Here is a 19,032-nt window from a genome sequence, read left to right as displayed (position 1 = left end):
TTTCTAGTTATTCATTTTTCTCCATTATTTATTCATTCATTTTTTTGTGTGTTTATTCATTTAACAAATATTGGGTGCTTATTATGTACAGATACTGTTCTAGGCATTGGGAAGAAAAGACAAAAGTTCCTGTCTTTATGAAGCTTGTATTCTAGGGAGCAGATGCCAGAGGGTGACAGATGGTAAGAAGAAAAGTAAAGAGGTCGAAGTATGAAGTGAGGATGATAGAAATAGGTAGGAATGGGGTACTGAAATTTTAAACAGAAATATTAATACAACCAGCAATATAGAAAGGCAAGAATATTAAACTGCAAAGTGCTTCTAGGAAGATAATTCCTTATAGACCCTAAAAAGCTGACACTTTAGATCTTGAAAAACTTATTTCCCCAAAAGGGGGAAAAGCTACCAACTTTGCTTGATGTTTACTATAACATTTTATTGAATTTGTCTTTAGAAAAATTTCATAGGTGGAACAAGCTTACCCATTGTACACATATATACATATGTCCTATCTATGAGGGGCAATATATATCTGATATATATATATATATATATATATATATATATATACACTATTTCTTGACCTCACTACTAATTACTTTATAAATATATATACTAATTACTTTAGATATATATATATATACCGCATTTATAAAGTAATTAGTAGTGAGGTCAAGAAATAGAGTTGACTGTACAAACCCTCTTCTAAACATTTAGAAGAAATCTACCATCCCATACGTCCCTTCTTTTGTACTACATCAGAGTTAAAGTAGGAAATCTTTTTTTAAAAAGTTCTACTGAGACAGTCTCATGGCACAGGGAATATACTAAATTTGGGATGGTTTAAACACACTATATATACTTCAGAGAATTTCATGATTATAAAAAGAGTACTGCAACTCATTTGAAAACTAAGATCTGTGTTGTTTAGTTCAGGATATGAAACTGATAGATCTTTAGGAAACAGCCTCTATATTGATACTGTTTACTCATTCTTCCGCTTTCCTGAATGCAGTTGTTAAGGAGGAAGTTTCATAGATCAATAGCATGTATTTGGGAAAAGTAGCCATGACAATTAATTAAGTGGCTGGGCAAGGGTCTCAGTAACATTCATATTCTGAATGGCTGAGTTGGATGATGTCATGGGTTTATGACAGTAAACTATTCTATTTCTTTGTTTTATTGAAATATTAAATTCTGTGAGGATACATAGGCCTGATGTTCAACTTTGCTTTTTGGCCAATGAGCATTTAAATACTTAAGGAAAGTAGGGGCCAGAAAATAACTAGGAAGGAAATTACGCTTTTAGGGATACTAAGAATTCTCTTAATGGTTATTCATACTGGTAAATTTCTCTCAACTAGGCAGGTAGGAGAAGGAAATCTCCAGGAAAAACTGGTAATTTAAAACTTTGTTATTTAAGAAACAAACACAATACTCCCCTCCCGCAGAGAGGGCATGCTAGGCTTACCATATCAAAAACAATGACTCCGCAAACAAACAGGATAATAGCACTATTAAATGTTTAAGGGTCTGTTAACTTCAAAGCAAAAAGCACATTATCTGAAAGCCAATCTCTAAGACCATTGTTTCCTGGGAATGTAGTATAAAGATCCTTGCTTTGAAAAGCTTCAATAGGCATCAGTAAACAGTCCATGTCACTTGCTTTAGTTTGTTTGGGCCTACTAATTGCTCCAGGACTTCTCGTGAATGATCTACAAAAGAAAACAATGACAATATATTAATTCACAATAATCAAAGATATTTAATTTGTCCTCATGTATAAACTAGGGATGATAACCATGATACCTCATAGGGTTATTGAAAAGATTGAAGGGGATAATATATAAAGAACAATAACTTAAAACATTTAATTAGTGGTAACCCTCATTATCAGCTGCAGTGCACATATCATAATAATACTTGAAATTAGGCATTCATCATTTTCTTTGCAATTTTGTCTTAATTACCCCAGCCAGAGATTAAAGCTATAATGTTACCATTAACCTGTGTATAAATTTTCTCAGGGTCCTGGCAGGCAACAGACACACTAACATGGTGTGCTTGAGCAGGGATTAACAAAGCAACTGGGTGCAAAGCAGTGAGCCAGATTAAAGAAAGCCAATAGATGTGATAAGACAATTTGGGAAGCAGCAACATACCCAAAATGGTTAGGGGAGGGAGCAATTACTAGAATAGGACAACTTGACCTAGAGGTAAACATTTTCCATGTCACATAATACATTATAAAACATGATTTTTAATAGATAAGTAAAACATGAATTCATTATAATTTAACCAATCCATATTATTGGACTTTTAGATGGTTCTCAATTATTCTGAATTCTCAATGTATAGTATTGATTTTAATATGGTTTACATTTCTTCCTTCAGCTCAGGTCATGATCCCAGGGTCCTGAGATCAAGCCCCACATCGGGCTCTCTGCTCGGTGGGGAGCCTCCTCCCTCCCCCAACCTTCTCTGCCTGCCTCTCTGCCTACTTGTGAACTCTGTCAAATAAACAAATAAAAGTTTTAAAAAGTTTTAAAAAATATGAGTTAAAGCAAAAATACTGATAAAATGTTACTACTTTAAAAATTATTCTTAAGTTTACTAAACTTGTTTAATAGAAACAGCCTATGTTGTGTATACAACAGCACTCCAAACTAGTCTTGGAAATTTTCTAGTTTAGTGGTTGTTAGAGTTATAGATTTCACAAACCAACAGAAAAAAAAAAAAAAAGTGGGTCTAACATACGGTTTCTAAATTTTATTTTTTAATTTTTTTAAATATTTATTCATTTGAGAGGGAGAGTGAAGACAAGCAGGGGAGGAGCAGAGGGAGGAGCAGACTCCCCACTGAGCAGGGAGCCTGATGGGCAGGACCCTAGAATCATGACCTGAGCTGAGGGCAGATGCTTAAATGACTGGGCCACCCAGGCACTCTCTAAATTTTATTTTAAACAAACCAAAAAGAAGCCCAAATACCAAGACTTGATGCAAAAAAGAGAACCAGAGTATATGAAAATGAAAAGGAATTAAACTTAAAAAAGCAAAAGTTTACATCAGCAGCTAATTTTTAAAAAATAGCAGCTCATAAGAGAAAAAGTGCAGTTTTATTGCCATAAAAATATTTATTATAAAGGAAATCCATTATATAGGAAATCTAGATTAAAGACAGGTAAAAGCATGGACAAAGTTATATCATGAAAGTAAAAGCATGGACAAAGTTATATCATGAAAACAGTAACTATAACAAAGCTGGAGTGGCTTTACTAATACGGAGAGTACTTCCCAACTCATTCTGTGAGACCAGTATTACCCTGATGCTAAAGCCAAATTAAGACATCACACATATACAAAACTAGACCAACATCTCTAATGAATATATACTCAAAAATCCTCAACAATACACTAGCAAATCAAATCTAGCAATATATTAAAAAAACTTGTGTGCCATGATCAACTGGGATTTATTCCAGGAATGAAAGTTTGGTTTAACATCTGAAAAATCAGTCAATGTAATACACTTTATTAGTTTCCTATTGCTACTGTAATAAATTACTACAATCTGCGACTTAAAGCAACACAAATTCATTATTGTATAGTTTGGAGGTCAGAATTCCAAATTAGACCTCATTGGGCTAATCCGGATCAGCACTTCTTTTTGGAGGCTCAAGGGAGAGAATTCACCTCCTTGACTTTTCCAGCTTCTAGGGGCCACCACATTCCTTGCATGCCTCCATATTCAAAATAAGTAACAGTGGACAGAGTCCTTCTCATGCTGCCAACTCCATGATTCTCCTTCCCCCTGCCTCCTTCCCTTATAAAGACCCTTATGATTACCCTGGGCCCACCTGGATAATCAGGATAATCTCCCTATTTTAAAGTCCACTGATCAGCAACTTTAGTTCCATTTGCAGCCTTGTGGAATGAGGGCATTCCACATTTAATTAATGGGCATTAAAATGTGGACATCTTTGGTTAGGGGTGCTATTCTGCCTATGACATATATCAGTAGAATAAAGGATAAAAAATACATGATCATCTCAATCGACACAGAAAAAGCATTTGACAAAACTCGTGTAAAAACATTCAACAAACTAGGAATAGAAGGGAACTTCTTCAACCTTATATGAAAGAACTAAATTTCGTATTTAATGATGAAAGACTAATGTTTTCCTCCTAAGATGAGAAACAGGCAAGGATGTCTGCTCTTGCTTCTTCTTCTTCTCCTCCTCCTCCTCTTCCTCCTCCTCCTTCTTCTTCTTCAATATTATTTATTTATTAGAGAACATGCATACACACACACACAAGCAGGGTGGGTAGGGGCAGAGGGAGATGGAGAAGCAGATTTCCCATTGAGCAGGGAGCCAGACCCCAGGACCCTGGGATCATGACCTGAGCTGAAGGCAGCTACTTAACTGGCTGAGCCACCCAGGTGTCCCTATTCTTCCCCACCTTCTATTCAGCATTGCGTTGAAGGTTTCAGTTAAGGAAATTTAGGAAGGAAAAAAAATAAAAGGTATTCATGTCGGAAGGAAAGAAGTAAACCTATTTTTATTTGTACATTATGTAATTCATATAGAATGTCCTGTATAATTACAGAACATCTTAAGGGATCCACTAAAAAATTAAAACTAATAAATGAGTTCAGCAAGATTGCACAGTACAGGATCAATACACAAAAATCAAATATATTTGTATACACTAGCAATGAACAATCCAAAAGTTAAATTAAGAAAAGAATTTCATTTATATTACCATAAAAAATAATAAAATACTTAGCGATAAATTTAACAAAAGTGAAAAACTTAGTCTGAAAACTACAAAACAATGTGGAAAGAAATCCAAGATCTAAATAAGTGGAAAGACATCTGTCTGTGTTCATAAATTAGAACATAGTACTAACATGACAATACTCTGAATTGATTGCAGATTCAATGCAATCTCTCCCAGAGTCCCAGTTGTTTCTCTCTCTCTTTTTTTTTTTTTTAGAAATTGACAAGATGATCCTAATATTTATATGGGAATTCAAGAGACCCACAGCAACAAATACAATTTTAAAAAGAAAGATTAAATTGGAAACTTATACTTCCCAATTTCATTTTGGTTAGTGGTTGGTGTTTTTAAATTATTTTGGCATTTTTACTGATTATGAACATGCTATCAAACATATATAAATATCTGTTTTCTGACTGCATTTGTGTCATCCTTCTATAGAAATTTATTATTATACATAAATAGGATGACATTTTTCCCTCCAGTAAACCATACAGTATATTTTTAGGTAATTTTGAAATTTTGATGCTAGATGGCAGTATTACATTACTCAAAGTCTGCTCAGCCACCTTTTTCTGGAGAAAACAGAGTATTTAGGATTATGCTTTGAATAGTAGGAATAACCAATGCCTGTGAGTTTATTATGCTATAAAGAGAAACTGTGGGTTCTCCAAGTATTTAGTGATCCCTTGCCAGAACACTGTAGAAACTGTAGGGAAGAAAAAATAATTTTCCTTCTATCCTTCTGAGTTCTCGGCTGAGACCGCCCTATAATAAAAGAGAGATTAACCAGAGAAAAACAGTTTATCAATATGTATACTTCATGCATGCATGAGAGATACGCCGGGGAAAATGAGTAAACTCCCTGAGATGGCCGTAGCCACCACCTTAAATACCAACTTCAGCTAAAGACAAAAGAAAGATGTTGGGGGGAGGGGTTGGGAAGGGATCAAATTGTGGGAGGTTATTAGAAAAAGCACAGTAAAAAGTAAAGGTATGGTTTTTTATACAGATTTATGTCGGTGTCTCTGTTGTTAAGATTCTCTTGTGATTTAAAGTTGCCCTTTTTTTCCTAGCATAGAGAGAGAGATAGTTAAAGATGGGGATTTTTCTTTAAAAATGCAAATTTCTCTTATAAAAGGGTAACTTTGTAAGGACCTATTTTATATTTTTATTTTCGCCAGAGACTTCCATTGAGGTTAAACAAAAACTTTGTTGTTTAACCCTTAAACTGTCCCTGCTCCCCTTCCCTCAGGGGACTTAAACACAAGTCCTGGAAACCAGCTTCAGGTGTGGAGGCCAAGAAAAACAAGGCTGTACCCACCAGAGTCTAGCCCTGACAAAAGTACAGCCATCTTGGCAAAGCAAAAGCCGGCACCTTGCACTGTAAGAGTGGGTTAGCATAAGAATGACCATCCTGAAGGCCGGGAAGCCATTTCACTGAGCGTCTCTAACCAAGAGAAAGTAGCTAAAACCTAAGAAAAAACTTAATCATATACCACCAGGGCGGTTAGGCGATGGCACCACAGGGACCAGATGTTAAAGAAAAACAAATAGATAACTTGCAGAGACCACAATCCTGCAAGACAGGAGTCTCCCTTGGTTTGCAAATGTCCTGGTGATTTACAACAAAAAGGGCTATCTCTTCAATGGCCCAATTTCCAGAGACAAGTGGCTCAGTACCTCAAGGCCTAAGGTCACCCTCCGTACCATAAAACTGAAGGAGAGTGAGGCAGAAGGAAATGTAAATAAAGTTAAATTTTTTCTAAACCTAAATCTCACTTAACCGCCAGGGTGATGCCAGGGTGGCAAAAGGTTAAACAAAGTTAAACTGTCAAAGTGGGGTGCAAGAGATGTATGTAGCTATGAAAAAGTACCTTTAAAATGCTATATAAACCCTTGACTTTGAGTGCTCGGGGTCCTTGTTGAAACCCGCTGCGCCGGGCAGATAATTGGACCCCAGCTAGCTGGAAATAAACCTCGCTGTGTGACTTGCATTATCGAGAGTGTTCTCTGTCTAATTGAGGGGTGGTCGACTCTGTACCCTAACAACTTCTGCTCCTTATTCAGAGCTTTCCTAGAGTCTGCTGTTTCTCAAAAATAATCAGCTCAAAAAAATCCTTACCCTGAAGAAGCATATTGGGGTGGCATATTCTACCACCCTTCTGAACACAGACTCTCAAGATTGAAAAAGACTCAAAAAGTCATCCGTACAAATCACACTTCTGTTTCTTGGTGTCACTTTTCTATTTCCCTCTTTTTTTTTTTTTTTTTAAGATTTGATTCCTTTATTTTGACAGAAAGAGATCACAAGTAGGCAGAGAGGCAGGCGGGGGTGTGGGAAGCAGGCTCCCTGCTGAGCAAAGTGCCCATTGAGATGCAGGGCTCCATCCCAGGACCCTGAGATCATGACCTAACCCAAAGGCAAAGCCTTAACCCACTGAGCCACCCACATGCCCCCCCCCTTTTCTAGTAATAGTTAAGCCACTTGACACCAAGGCACAAGAAATTGCTTCGCTGGGGAAAGAATCAGAGATTGTGGATCGGGTGACTTAAGTTTTTACTTCGAGTTCTAGTACCAAGTATTTCCACTTAAGGTCATTCTCTCTTCCCTTATCCTTAAAACAAGGGTGTTGTGTAGATGAAGTCTAAGGAAGATTTTACTGTCTCTCAATATCTATGATTAATATAGAGACCACTTTAAGGACTTTTAGAGCACCAAGAAAAAGAAGAAATTGTGGGAAATAGAAATTAACTAACTTTTTCAAATGATCAAGGAAAATGTAATTTAGATGTTTTTGTAGAATACACAGTGAAAAAACTAAGTCTGGCAGATTCTTACAAACAATGGTCAAAGTTCCAATGCTTCATTACAGTGTCTAGAATAAAGAAGTTATGTGGCACAGAGTCAGTAATGAATGAATAAATCATGATGAGGAAACAAATGATATAGGAGTTAGAAAAAGTAAAATACAAAATAATAAGAAGAGTTGTCCTTTAAGCAAGGAATAGACTTTAATTAAAGGAAACTCTGAAGCAAACTACTTGGGTCTTAAAATACATTTGTTTTGGGCTCTAAGTGGAAAATCTTGACATATTTATGATCTAGGGGTCTAGTAAAGAACCTCCTTGTATAGTAATCAGGCTGAAACAAATCCTCACATATAACTAAAATTTGGATCCATTCAATCAAAAGGGGCAGATTTCTTGTTGGTTTTTCCTGCCTTTCAGTGTAAAATGTAAATTAAATCTAGTGCTGTCTAACTGCTTTATTGTCCTTCTAAAATCTAAACCTCTGTGTCCATAAATACTGTGAAACTTGTATAGATAATTATGAGAAACTGAAATGCATGTCTGTTGTAGGAGATTAGTAAAGGTGTGTGAACTGAACTTAGTGATAATCATTGCAGGCATAACTGAATTTAAAAGAATTTAACAAGTTGTAAAATTATTTTCCTGCTTCTATAACATCTAGAAAAAGTATATTATATCAAAGAACAAAATTCAGCCAAGTAAATTATAGGCTTTATTAATTGATTCATGAATCAGGCAGCACTCCATCTAGCAAGCAGAGGGAAGCTCTAAGGAGTTGTACAGAATGGAAGATTTTTATAGGAAGGAGAGTAGGGAAAGAAGTTATTAGAAAAAAAAAATAGTAGGGATTGGTTCAGTTAAGGTTACCTTCTCATAGAGGGAAAGGCAAAGGGTTCTATCAGGTGGATTACCTTACCTTTCTTTGGGGGGGATGAGGAGGGCTCATGCAACAGATGAACTCATTGGTGTTTACCAGGAAATTTTACATTAATTGTCTTAAAATTTCACTCCTTGGAGAAACTGAAACTTCAGTTAAGTCTAAGTTTGCTGCACTGCGGCAGGTGACTCTATCTTGGACCTGCAGTTTTCTTTCTAAGAAATTAGACTTTACAATATCTTAAATAGCAGTTTAGTTTTTATTTTCTTTTTTGCAGAAATAAAATCAAGTGTTTCAAATAGTTTTAAGATATGATTTATAATGTCGAGTTCTGTTTATAGTCCAACTTTAAGGTCATGAAATTAAAAAAATACTTAGGATTATATTAGAGAAGATAAACCTATTAATTTAGGGACCTTGAGGGGAAACTATGGTAAGACTGTCAATTTGGGGGTCAGATTGCTTTGAGGATGATTAAAATTGAACATACCTATGTACCAAAATTTTTATATTATTATAATTGAACATACTTAATGTAGACATATTTTTGTATTATATTATAACTGAACATACTTATGTACATATATTTTTATGGAAAGTAAATCATATTGTCTTATATAGTCATATATAAGCAACCACATAAATATATAAGCAGGAGGAAAAATGTTACATAAGTTATCAAAAGAAGAAAAAACTTTCATTTACTGTGCCAACCTGCTAAATGAAACCATTTATTTCTTTGGAGAAGAAATAAATAAAAATTAAATATAAGGTGAATATATAACCCCATTTTATTTTCATTTAATGATGGTAGCAAAAGCATACAATGGTAGTTGTATACTTCTTCCAGGAAAGGAGGAAGAGTAGAAATGATCTGGGTAGTTGAAAAACTTCAGCTTCTTCTCTTTATGAACCTTTATTAATAAAGTAATCATATATGAACTCTTTTGGATTGTTATCAGATCTCCCAATTTTATGACTCACAATTATACACAAGGGCAAGTTGAGGTCCATAAAATGTTCTGTGCTAAAAAATTTGGGGGAAATGCTTAGAAAAGTTTCTTAGCTATAATATTTCTCAGACCCTTTGATAAATTAACATTCATTATAGCAGTATGCTGCATTTCTCTAACTTTTTGGTTACACAAACCTTTTTAGTCCTGGGGTGTCTGGGTGGCTCAGTTGGTTAAGCCTCAGGCTCTTGGTTTCACCTCAGGTCTTGATCTCAGGGTCAGAAAATTGAGCCCTGTATTGAGCTCCAAGCTCAGTGTGGAATCAGCTTGAGATTCTTTCCATCTCCCTCACCCTTGGCCCACCCCCAGCTCTTGAATACTCTCTCTCTCTAAAATAAACAAATAAATAAAATCTTTCTTTAAAAAAAAAAAAAAAAGCCACTTTTAGTTCTATGCTATTGTTGGAGAAGAAAAATTTCCCTCTATCCTTTAAGATTCTTCTCATTGAATTAAACAGGAGATAGACTAACAGGAAAATATCAAATTTAATTTGCATGTATGGAGGTCTTATAGATATGGGACCTAAGAAGTGACTGAGACAGACAGCTTTTATACTTTTTAGACAGAGAAATAAAATTTTGATGACCTGACAGGACAAAGAAAGCTTATGTTTGAGAGCTTTAATTAATAAGGAATTCTAAACAGAACTGAGGCTGTGGTAGTAAATTAGTAAAAGTACTAAGGCTTGTTTATATAAACTTCTTAGGCCCTGAATTCCCCATCTCTGATGATAAGGATGTCTTTCTAGCTCCTGGTACAGGGAGGGTACCAGTCACATGGGAGATTTGTTTCCTACTTTTGGGAGACCAAAGAAGGTCAGAGTGTACTTGCATTGGCTGTTTCTTAATTAACATTAATTCAAAATAATAAAAATACTCCATGGCATATTTTGGGCGTGGCCTGCCCTAAACTCCAACACAATACCTCTGATATTTTCTAGAACATCATATGATGTCACTATAGTTAAGGGATTTCAGGCAGAGGAAGGAAAAAGATATGACCACAAGGTGGCAGTAGGACACAAGAAGCTTTATTTGGGCAGCACTTTGACAGATTTGCTTTCAAAAGTCCCTCACAACATGGTATCTTCCAAAGACAACAATGTGTGTTTGGGTTGGGGGTGGGGAGTGGGGTTGGGGAGGGACACTACTAAGAAGGAAAGGAGGGTAAAGGAATTCCCAGAGGATTAGAGAGGAAGTTTGTGTGCCATGATGTTGCTGCTTAGCATCAAGATAAAGGAGTCTCTAGGTCAGAGAGCTCCAAAGGGCAAGAGTGGCTTGAGTGCAGTTTTTCAGGGTATGCAAAACAGGCAGCTGTAGATAGCTAAAACTCTGCTTCTTTAGGCTGTATTGAAAATCACTGACTGGGGCACATGGGTTGCTCAGTGGGTTAAAGCCTCTGCCTTCGGCTCCGGTCATGATCCCAGCATCCTAGGATCCCATCGGGCTCTCTGCTCAGCAGGGAGCCTGCTTCCCCTCCCTCTCTCTGCCTGCCTCTCTGCCTACTTGTGAGCTGTCTCTCTGTCAAACAAATAAATAAAATCTTAAAAAAAAAAAAAAAAAGAAAATCACTGACTGAATTAAGATTTAGATGTTGGTGGACTTTTTGAACTAATAGTCCCAACATGCTATCAAGAAATAAACTACATAGGGGTGCCTGGGTGGCTCAGTTGGTTAGATGTCTGCCTTCAGTTCAGGTCATGATCCTGGGGTCCTGGGTTGGAGCCCCTTGTATCTCCCTCTATTGCCTCCCCTGCTTATGCTCTCTCCCTCTCTCTCAAATAAAATCTTAAAAAAGGAAGGAAGAAAGAAAGAAAGAAAAAAGAAACAAACTACATACAAGCCATCTTTGATTCATTTACATAGCAGTAACAGTTGTTAATTGCTGGCCTAGATAATCTTCTAGATCAAAACTACTGTTATTCTTTCCAAGTATTTTGAACTCCTGTCATCTTAAGGTGTACTTTCACTTCTAGTAAAGCCACATGATAATATAAGAATTGATCCAAAAGGGATAGTGTGTTCCTGCTCTAACTGCTAAAGTTAACTGGTAATTGTTCTTTACTATAAAGCAATGGTTCTCAAAGTGTGGTCTATAGATCCTACAGTCTGAAACCCTTTTAGGGTTGTGAGCTAGGATAGTCACTTTATTCATGGAACATCATTTTTACTTGAAAGGACAGCTGACAACCAAAGGTTGTTCAGACTTGGGTACTTATCAGACTATTTCTTTTTTTTTTTTTTTTTTTACTAAATTAATCAACATAGACTGTATTATTAGTTTCAGAGGTAGAATTTAGTGATTCATCAGTTTCATGTAACAACCACTGCACATTACATCAAGTGCCCTCCTTAATGTCCGTCACCCGGTTACCCTGTCTCCCCACGCACTTCCTAGCCAGCACAGATTATTCCTGAAAAAGAGCAATATGAGCCTGTTACTTCAAATAATTCTTTTAAAGATTTTATTTATTTATTTGACAGAGAGATAGAGAGCACAAGTAGGCAGAGTGGCAGGCAGAGGGAGAGGGAAAAGCAGCCTCTTCACTGAGCAGGGCGCCCAATGTGGGGCTCAATCCCAGGACCATTGGATCATAACCCAAGCAGAAGGCAGCTGCTTAACTGAGACACCCAAGGCACCTCAGGCTATCACTTCAAAGAAAACAAATGTTTTCTTTGTTTGTTGCCAATGATAAAATTTTAGCTTTCAAATGGATTTTGGATAATTTATAGCTGCCATTATGAACTTGACAACTATCCAATGGTCGTATTAACAAATGTGATTTTTTTTTCTATAATGAAATGTGTCAACATTGGAAGATCCATATTACTAAGAGAACCAATATTTTCCAAACTACCAATGCATGACATTGCAAAATCACGTATGGGTAAAAGACCTGATCAAAATACAAGACAAAGCAGTGGACTGTAATGTGAGTGTATAAAAATTTTATTGATATATTTTCACCTTCCACACTGCAACTAACCTTTAAGAAATGACCACTTACTGAGTTTGGACGATAATATCAAAGAAGAGTGTCCACTGGGTAACCAGAAAGATAATGAAGGTAAAATTAGCAAAGGTTGATTTTATAATATGTTGCCACCCAAGTTGTCCTGAGACAAATATAACAGAACATTAAAATAGGACTATTTCAGCTAAGGTTCCAGGACTAGAGGTACCAGCTACTCTCTTATTCCAGTGAGATTCAAGACCACCTGTATATGACTTGCAAATGCTTGGCTGAAATATGATTTTGGAATCCATGGCACTTCATCCATTCAAAGATACAAAAGTGTTACAGTGAGAAGGGACAGAGAGTTGGAAGTTGAAGAAAGGATTTCTTTGAAGAGAGTTCTGGGAAAAGGATTGGAGGTGCTTGCTTTTCCATTCAAGCCTAGTGAAAGGAAACTCTAAGGAGATTGGTTGGAGAGTCTGATATGTCTCTTGGAGCTTGGGGGACACAGGATGCTAATATCAGACCCACATCTGAGAAAACTAAAGGGCAAAAGGCTATGGCAAGAGTCTCTGAAGCTAAAGAGAAGACTGAGGTTGGGACATATCTGCACTGTCATTGCCTAAAGTATGTGTTTCTTGTGGTCATATGAGGGCTGCCAAGGGGTTGCCTTACATTTTGCTCAAGAAAGCAACCCAGCTAAGTTAGGAAACCTGAGAAGAAAGAGACTGAAGGTATATTGTTGCATGCCTGGGGACAGAAGAAGAAAATAATAGCTACTAACTAGAAGAGACACACGGGCTTGAATCAAGAGAACTGCAAATAGGAGGTATATGCAATGATGAGGGGCTGGTAGGAAGTAGACCCTGAAGAACCCCAAAAGTGCCCCACTGCTGAGAGAGGACAGATCAGCTCACCCATAAGGCCTGGAGTGCTGACACCTGATCACAGTAGGATTGGTCAAGACTTTCCCTTCCAGTACCTCTGTTCCTACTTATCCCAGTCCCAACCTGTACTAACATTTGTGGGATCAGAAACCATATGGGAAAGATGGGGAAGGAAGAAGAGAAGTGAGGAATGGTAAAATACAGAAACCAACAACGTCCCCTTACCCACTGCAGCCAAATCTGAGCTGACTGGAGGGAGCAAAAGCTCTAACTTGAGCTAGTTTGGAGTACTGCATGGACCTAAGACATTTTAATTATTAAAATGAGAGGTTTCAGTGACATGGAATGGCAAGACATTTTAATTACCTGAGAAAGATAAGTCAGTGGCACCTGAGATTTTATCTGGCAGTAGGGAAAAATTAACCTCTTTAGAGCAGATTTGTAATAACGTAGTGTGAAGAAAATAGAATCACTTTACAAGTACCCCTTGCCTGTTCAATATATTGATCAAATGCACACATAGCTCAGTGGATAGATTTACACATCTTGATTGGTATTCTGGAAAGATTATCAAAGATTGCTCTTATTACATTCTATATACTGTGGTCTCCTCTAACTTAAAATAAGAGCCTACTGGTTAGAATACAATTTTCTGCCTTGTTTGATGACCAGGGAACCTCTGTTGGCCTTTCACAAATCCCAGGATAATGTATGCAAGTACCAATCCCCTGCACTCAGTCCCATGACTCTTTCTTGTTCTAAGTGATTTTCTTTAAATTATTATTACTAATTTAAATAGATAAAACCATCCAATGATAGAAAATTCAAAAGATACAAAGGGTATATAGTACAGGGTTTTTCCTACTCTTGTCCCTGAAACAAAAACTTTCCTTGGAGGTAAGCACTGTTAACAGTTTCTAATGTCCTTTATGGCTTTAGTTTTTTGAGAAATGTCTTGGCTCAAAAGATTTAGTCTTCATAATAGATGTCACTGATACCAATGTACTTGGTTTACACTGACAGTCCAAACATAAGAAAGAACAGAGGTTGTTAAAAGGACTTCTAGGATCATAACTCAGCCTAGAGGAGTAACTGTTTAGACTGTAATCAGAGAAATGAGCTGGAAGGACTGGGCATCAGTGCTGACTTACAAGTGAGGTACAGGTTATACTGTGGTATGTGGCCACTGTAGGCATAATGCAAAAATGTGGTTTCAGGACACAGTTGTTTATAGTATCATAGCTCTTTTTTCCCCACAATAATATAGTATTTTATTCATTATTTTATATAAATTATGACACAAAATGATATTTTTACAATTTTAAAATTCATGTTCTTATAAAAGCCTATAAATTGGCTCTTATAAGTAATAAAATATTTTTAAAGGTAAAATCTTTTCTTTTACTATCTTTAGTGGTCCTTCTTTTTGTTCTTTCTTCCTTCCTTCCTTTCTCCCTCCTTTCCTCCCTCCCTCCCTCTCCTCTTTTTATTTCTCCTTCCTTCCTTTCTTTTTTAAGTAGGCTCCACACCCAGCATGGAGTCCAACACATGGCTTGAACTCACAACCCTGAGATCAAGACTTAAGCTGAGATTAAGAGTTGGATACTTAATGAACTGAGCCACCCAGATGTCTTTTTTTCTTAATTTTTTTTTTTTTTTCTGGGACGCCTGGGTGGCTCAGTTGGTTAAGTGGCTGCCTTCTGCTCAGGTCATGATCCTGGTGTCCTGGGATCGAGTCCCACATCGGCTCCTTGCTCGGCAGGGAGCCTGCTTCTCCTTCTGTCTCTGCCTGCGACTCTGTCTGCCTGTGCTCGCACTCTTTCTCTCTCTCTCTCTGACAAATAAATGAAAATATAAAAAAAAAATTTTTTTCTGAGTATAGTTGATATGCAATATAATATTAGTTTCAGGTGTACAATATAGTGATTCAACATCTATGTTATGCTATCCTCACCACAGATGTAGCTACCATCTGTCACCATACAACAATATCACTGGTTATATTCCCTATGCAGTACCTTTTATCTCTAGTATCATGGCTCTTACACAGAACAAATGGGCTGTGACTACTTTGTTCTCCTTCAGTGAAGTATCATATTAGCTTAAGAATCCAAATTGTTCTCAATATGTTATGCTATGCTTACCACAAATGCAGCTACCACCTGTTACCATACAACATCATTGGCTATATGCCCTATGCTGCACTTTTTATTTCCAGTATCATGTCCCTTATGCAGGTCGAATGGGCTGTGACTACTTTGTTCTCCTTCAGTGAAGTATGTATCACTTAGCCAAAGAGTCCAAATTGATCTGAGTATTAATGGCTATAGTTTGATGAGATTAGAGCCAACAGGTCATTTAGCATATTTGATAGATGTAATAGAATAAGTCTGATTTTTTTTTGTCTATGTAAAACATCATGTTTAATATCAAGACCATTACCATCATCATCATGACTAGTATTTATTGAGTTATCACTATGGGCTAGCCACCATATAAGGTGCTGCCAGATAATTATCATGACTAAGCTTATGAGGTAGGTACTGCTAATATATCCATCTTCCAGATAAAACTGAAAAATGGAATGGGTTGAATAGTTTACTTGAGATCACACAGTTACTAAAAGATGAAGCCAGGATTTGAACCCACCCAGTCTATCATACTAACCTGTTATTAGGGGGCATCCGTGGAAGAGTAATATACGTATCTGAGGACAGCAAGTGAGGACAGCTTCTACAGCCTCATCAGTCAGATTCACACAGTGTCCCATATGAATCTCCTATTTAAAAATAAAGAAAGGATAGTCAAAAGAAAAAAACAGATTTGTGATGACAGCATGAAAAAGCATGGGCAATACTTGATACAAAAAGAACTGGGGGTGCCTGGCTGGCTCAGTTGGAGGAGCATGAGACTCTTGATCTTGAGGTCATGGGTTTGAGCCCCATGTTGGGTGTAGAGATCACTCAAATAAATAAAACTTAAAAAACAACAAACTGGGGTTCCTGGGTGGGTCAGTCAGTTAAGCATCTGCCTTCAGCTCAGGGTCCTGGGATCAAGCCCCACATTGTTAGGCTCTCTGCTCAGTGGGGAGGTCTGCTTCTTCCCCTTCCTCTCCCTCTGTGCTCATGATCTCTTTCTCTCTCTCTCTCAAATATATAAATAAAAACATCTTTAAAAAACAAAAACGAACAAAAAGAACCAAGTTGTCTATTTGCAAGAAACATTCTATAGAAAGGACTAATGAAAAGTATGCAATAATTTATAAAGTAGAGATGACTTAAAATTTAAGCCCCCAACCATTTTATAAAGCAATATGGCAAAATCTATTAAAACTAAAAATAAGTATATCCCAGAACCCAGCAGTTCTAATTGAAAATGTATACTATACACAGAGTAACTCCTGTATATGTACCCAAGGAAACAATTTATAAATGTGCTCATTTTAATATTATTTATAATAATAAAAAAGTGGACAATGGTAAACAAATGTTAGTTTATTAATGGAACAGATGAAACAGTTAAAACGAAAAATATCTACTTGTATTAATAGACATAAATCTCAAATAGTACAGTCATATCTTTTAAAGCTAAATGTGTACTTACTATAGACCCAGCAATCCCATTCCTGGGTGTTTTGTTTTTTTTTTTAAGATTTTATTTATTTACTTGACAGAGAGAAATACAGCAAGGAGGAAACATAAGCAGGGGGAGTGGAAGAGGGAGAAGCAGGCTTCCTGCTGAGCAGGGAGCCTGATGGAGGATTCAATCCCAGGACCCTAGGATCATGACCTGAAGGTAGACACTTAACGACTGAGCTACCCAGTAAACACCCACCCCTAGGTGTTTACCCAAGAAAAATAAAAATGTAAGTCTACACAAAGACTTGTATGCAATTTTTTAAAAAAGATTTTATTTATTTATTTGACAGAGAAAGAGGTCACAAATCGGCAGAGGCAGGCAGAGAGAGAGGGGGAAGCAGGCTCCCTGCTGAGCAGAGAGCCCAATGCGGGGCTCAATCCCAGGATGTGGGATCATGACCTGAGCCGAAGGCAGAGACTTTAACCCACTGAGCCACCCAGGCACCCCTTGTATGCAAATTTTTGCAGTAGTATTCATAACAGTCCAAAATTAGAACCACCCAATTGTCCATCAAATGGGGAATGTCTGAACAAACTGTGTCATATCCACACTATGGAATATTACTCAGCAAAATGAACAAATAAATAAAAGGAATGAAATACTAACACATGCAACAACATGAATGAATCTCAAAAACAATGTGCTAAGTGAAAGAATTAAAAGAAAAAAGTAAAAACCAAAAAAACTGTGCATTGCATGACTCCATTTCTAGAATGGAATTCTAGAAACTTTAAAACTATAATGACAGGGAGACCTATGTAGCTCTGTGCGTTAAGCGGCTGCCTTCAGCTCAGGTTGTGATCCCAGGGTCGTGGGATTGAGTCCCACATGCGGCTCCTGACTCAGCAGAGAGCCTGCTTCTCCCTCCCACTCTGCTTGATGCTCCCCTGCTTGTACTCTCTCTCTCTCTGTCAAATGAATAAATAAAATCTTTAAAAAAAAAAAAAAAGCTATAATGACAAAGTAAATCACTGGTTGCCTGGGGATGGAGGCAAGGGATGGGAGAAAACATCATAGGGTGATGGAAATGTTTTATACCTAATTGTGGTGGTGGTTAAAAGCTGTGTAACAATTACCAAAATTCATCAAACTGTACACTTAAAATGGGTAAACTTTATTGCATGCAAATTATATCTTAATAAAGCTTGAAAAATTAAACATAATTTTGAATGAAAAGCAAACTGTAATAGAACATATATATTATAAAACTATTATGTGAAAGTTTAAGACATAAGACAACACTTCATCTTGTTTTATGAATCCCTATCTCTATGTGTTTATCCATATATAGGTAAAGTATGCAAACATACAAGGGAAAATACACAGCTGTCTTTAGAACATGGTTACTTTGAAGGAGGTAAGGGAGAAAAAATGTGTGGGGAGCTTTACATGTAACATAATTTTTAATGAGGAACTGAAGTAAGTACAGAAAATGTTAAAATTTAAGCAGCTGGTCCACAGGTTTGTGTTATATTACTTTCTGTTCTTTTTCATGCTTCCCTCATTTGATGGTCTAATTTGGCATCCTTCTGCACTGTGGCATTGTAAAATGGTACAGCCACTGTGATAACAGTTCCTTAAAAAATTAAACATAGCATTACCATATAATCCAGCTATTTCACTTCTAGGTATATATCCAAAGAACCGAAATCAGGAACTGGAACAGACTTTTGTATACCTATGCTCATAGAAGGAGTATTCATGATAGTAAAAAGGTAGAAACAAATATTGAAAGATGAATGGATAAACAAAATGTTTATGTATATACATACAGACACATAAGCATGTACATATAAACAAACTTATATAAACATATATACATATGTGCATATATATATGAATACAACATATTATACACAATGAAATATTATACAGCTATAAAAGGAATGGAATTTTTAAAAAAGATTTTATTTACTTATTTGAGAGAGAAAGAGAGAACTCAAGCCAGGGAGAGGGGTAGGAGGAGAGGCAGACTCCACATTGAACAGGGAGCCTGACACAGTACTCTATCCCAGGACCCTGAAACCATGACCTGAGCTAAACGCAGACACTTAACCAACTGAGC

The 19,032-nt window shown here is 36.7% G+C and overlaps 1 protein-coding gene across 4 annotated transcripts in view; it reads right to left on the bottom strand.

Moving 5' to 3' along the window:
* Positions 1-1,164: 1,164 nt before the first annotated feature.
* AMN1 (antagonist of mitotic exit network 1 homolog) overlaps positions 1,165-19,032 on the bottom strand; it is a 104,779-nt gene continuing 86,911 nt past the window's right edge. For all 4 annotated transcript variants that reach the window (XM_004771790.3, XM_045073101.1, XM_004771792.3 and 1 more), the window contains 2 exons: positions 15,996-16,107; positions 1,165-1,715 (listed from right to left, as the gene is read on the bottom strand). In XM_004771790.3, coding sequence (XP_004771847.1) covers positions 1,642-1,715; positions 15,996-16,107 — 186 coding nt within the window. In that variant the 3' untranslated portion in view covers positions 1,165-1,641. The remainder of the gene's footprint in view (positions 1,716-15,995; positions 16,108-19,032) is intronic.

Source organism: Mustela putorius, unplaced genomic scaffold (assembly GCF_011764305.1).
Source record: "Mustela putorius furo isolate JIRA1106 unplaced genomic scaffold, ASM1176430v1.1 tig00537227_pilon_pilon_pilon, whole genome shotgun sequence".
Taxonomy (NCBI): Eukaryota; Metazoa; Chordata; class Mammalia; order Carnivora; family Mustelidae; genus Mustela; species Mustela putorius.
Note: the sequence above shows the minus strand (reverse complement) of the source record. Positions and strands in the feature narration are given on the sequence as shown.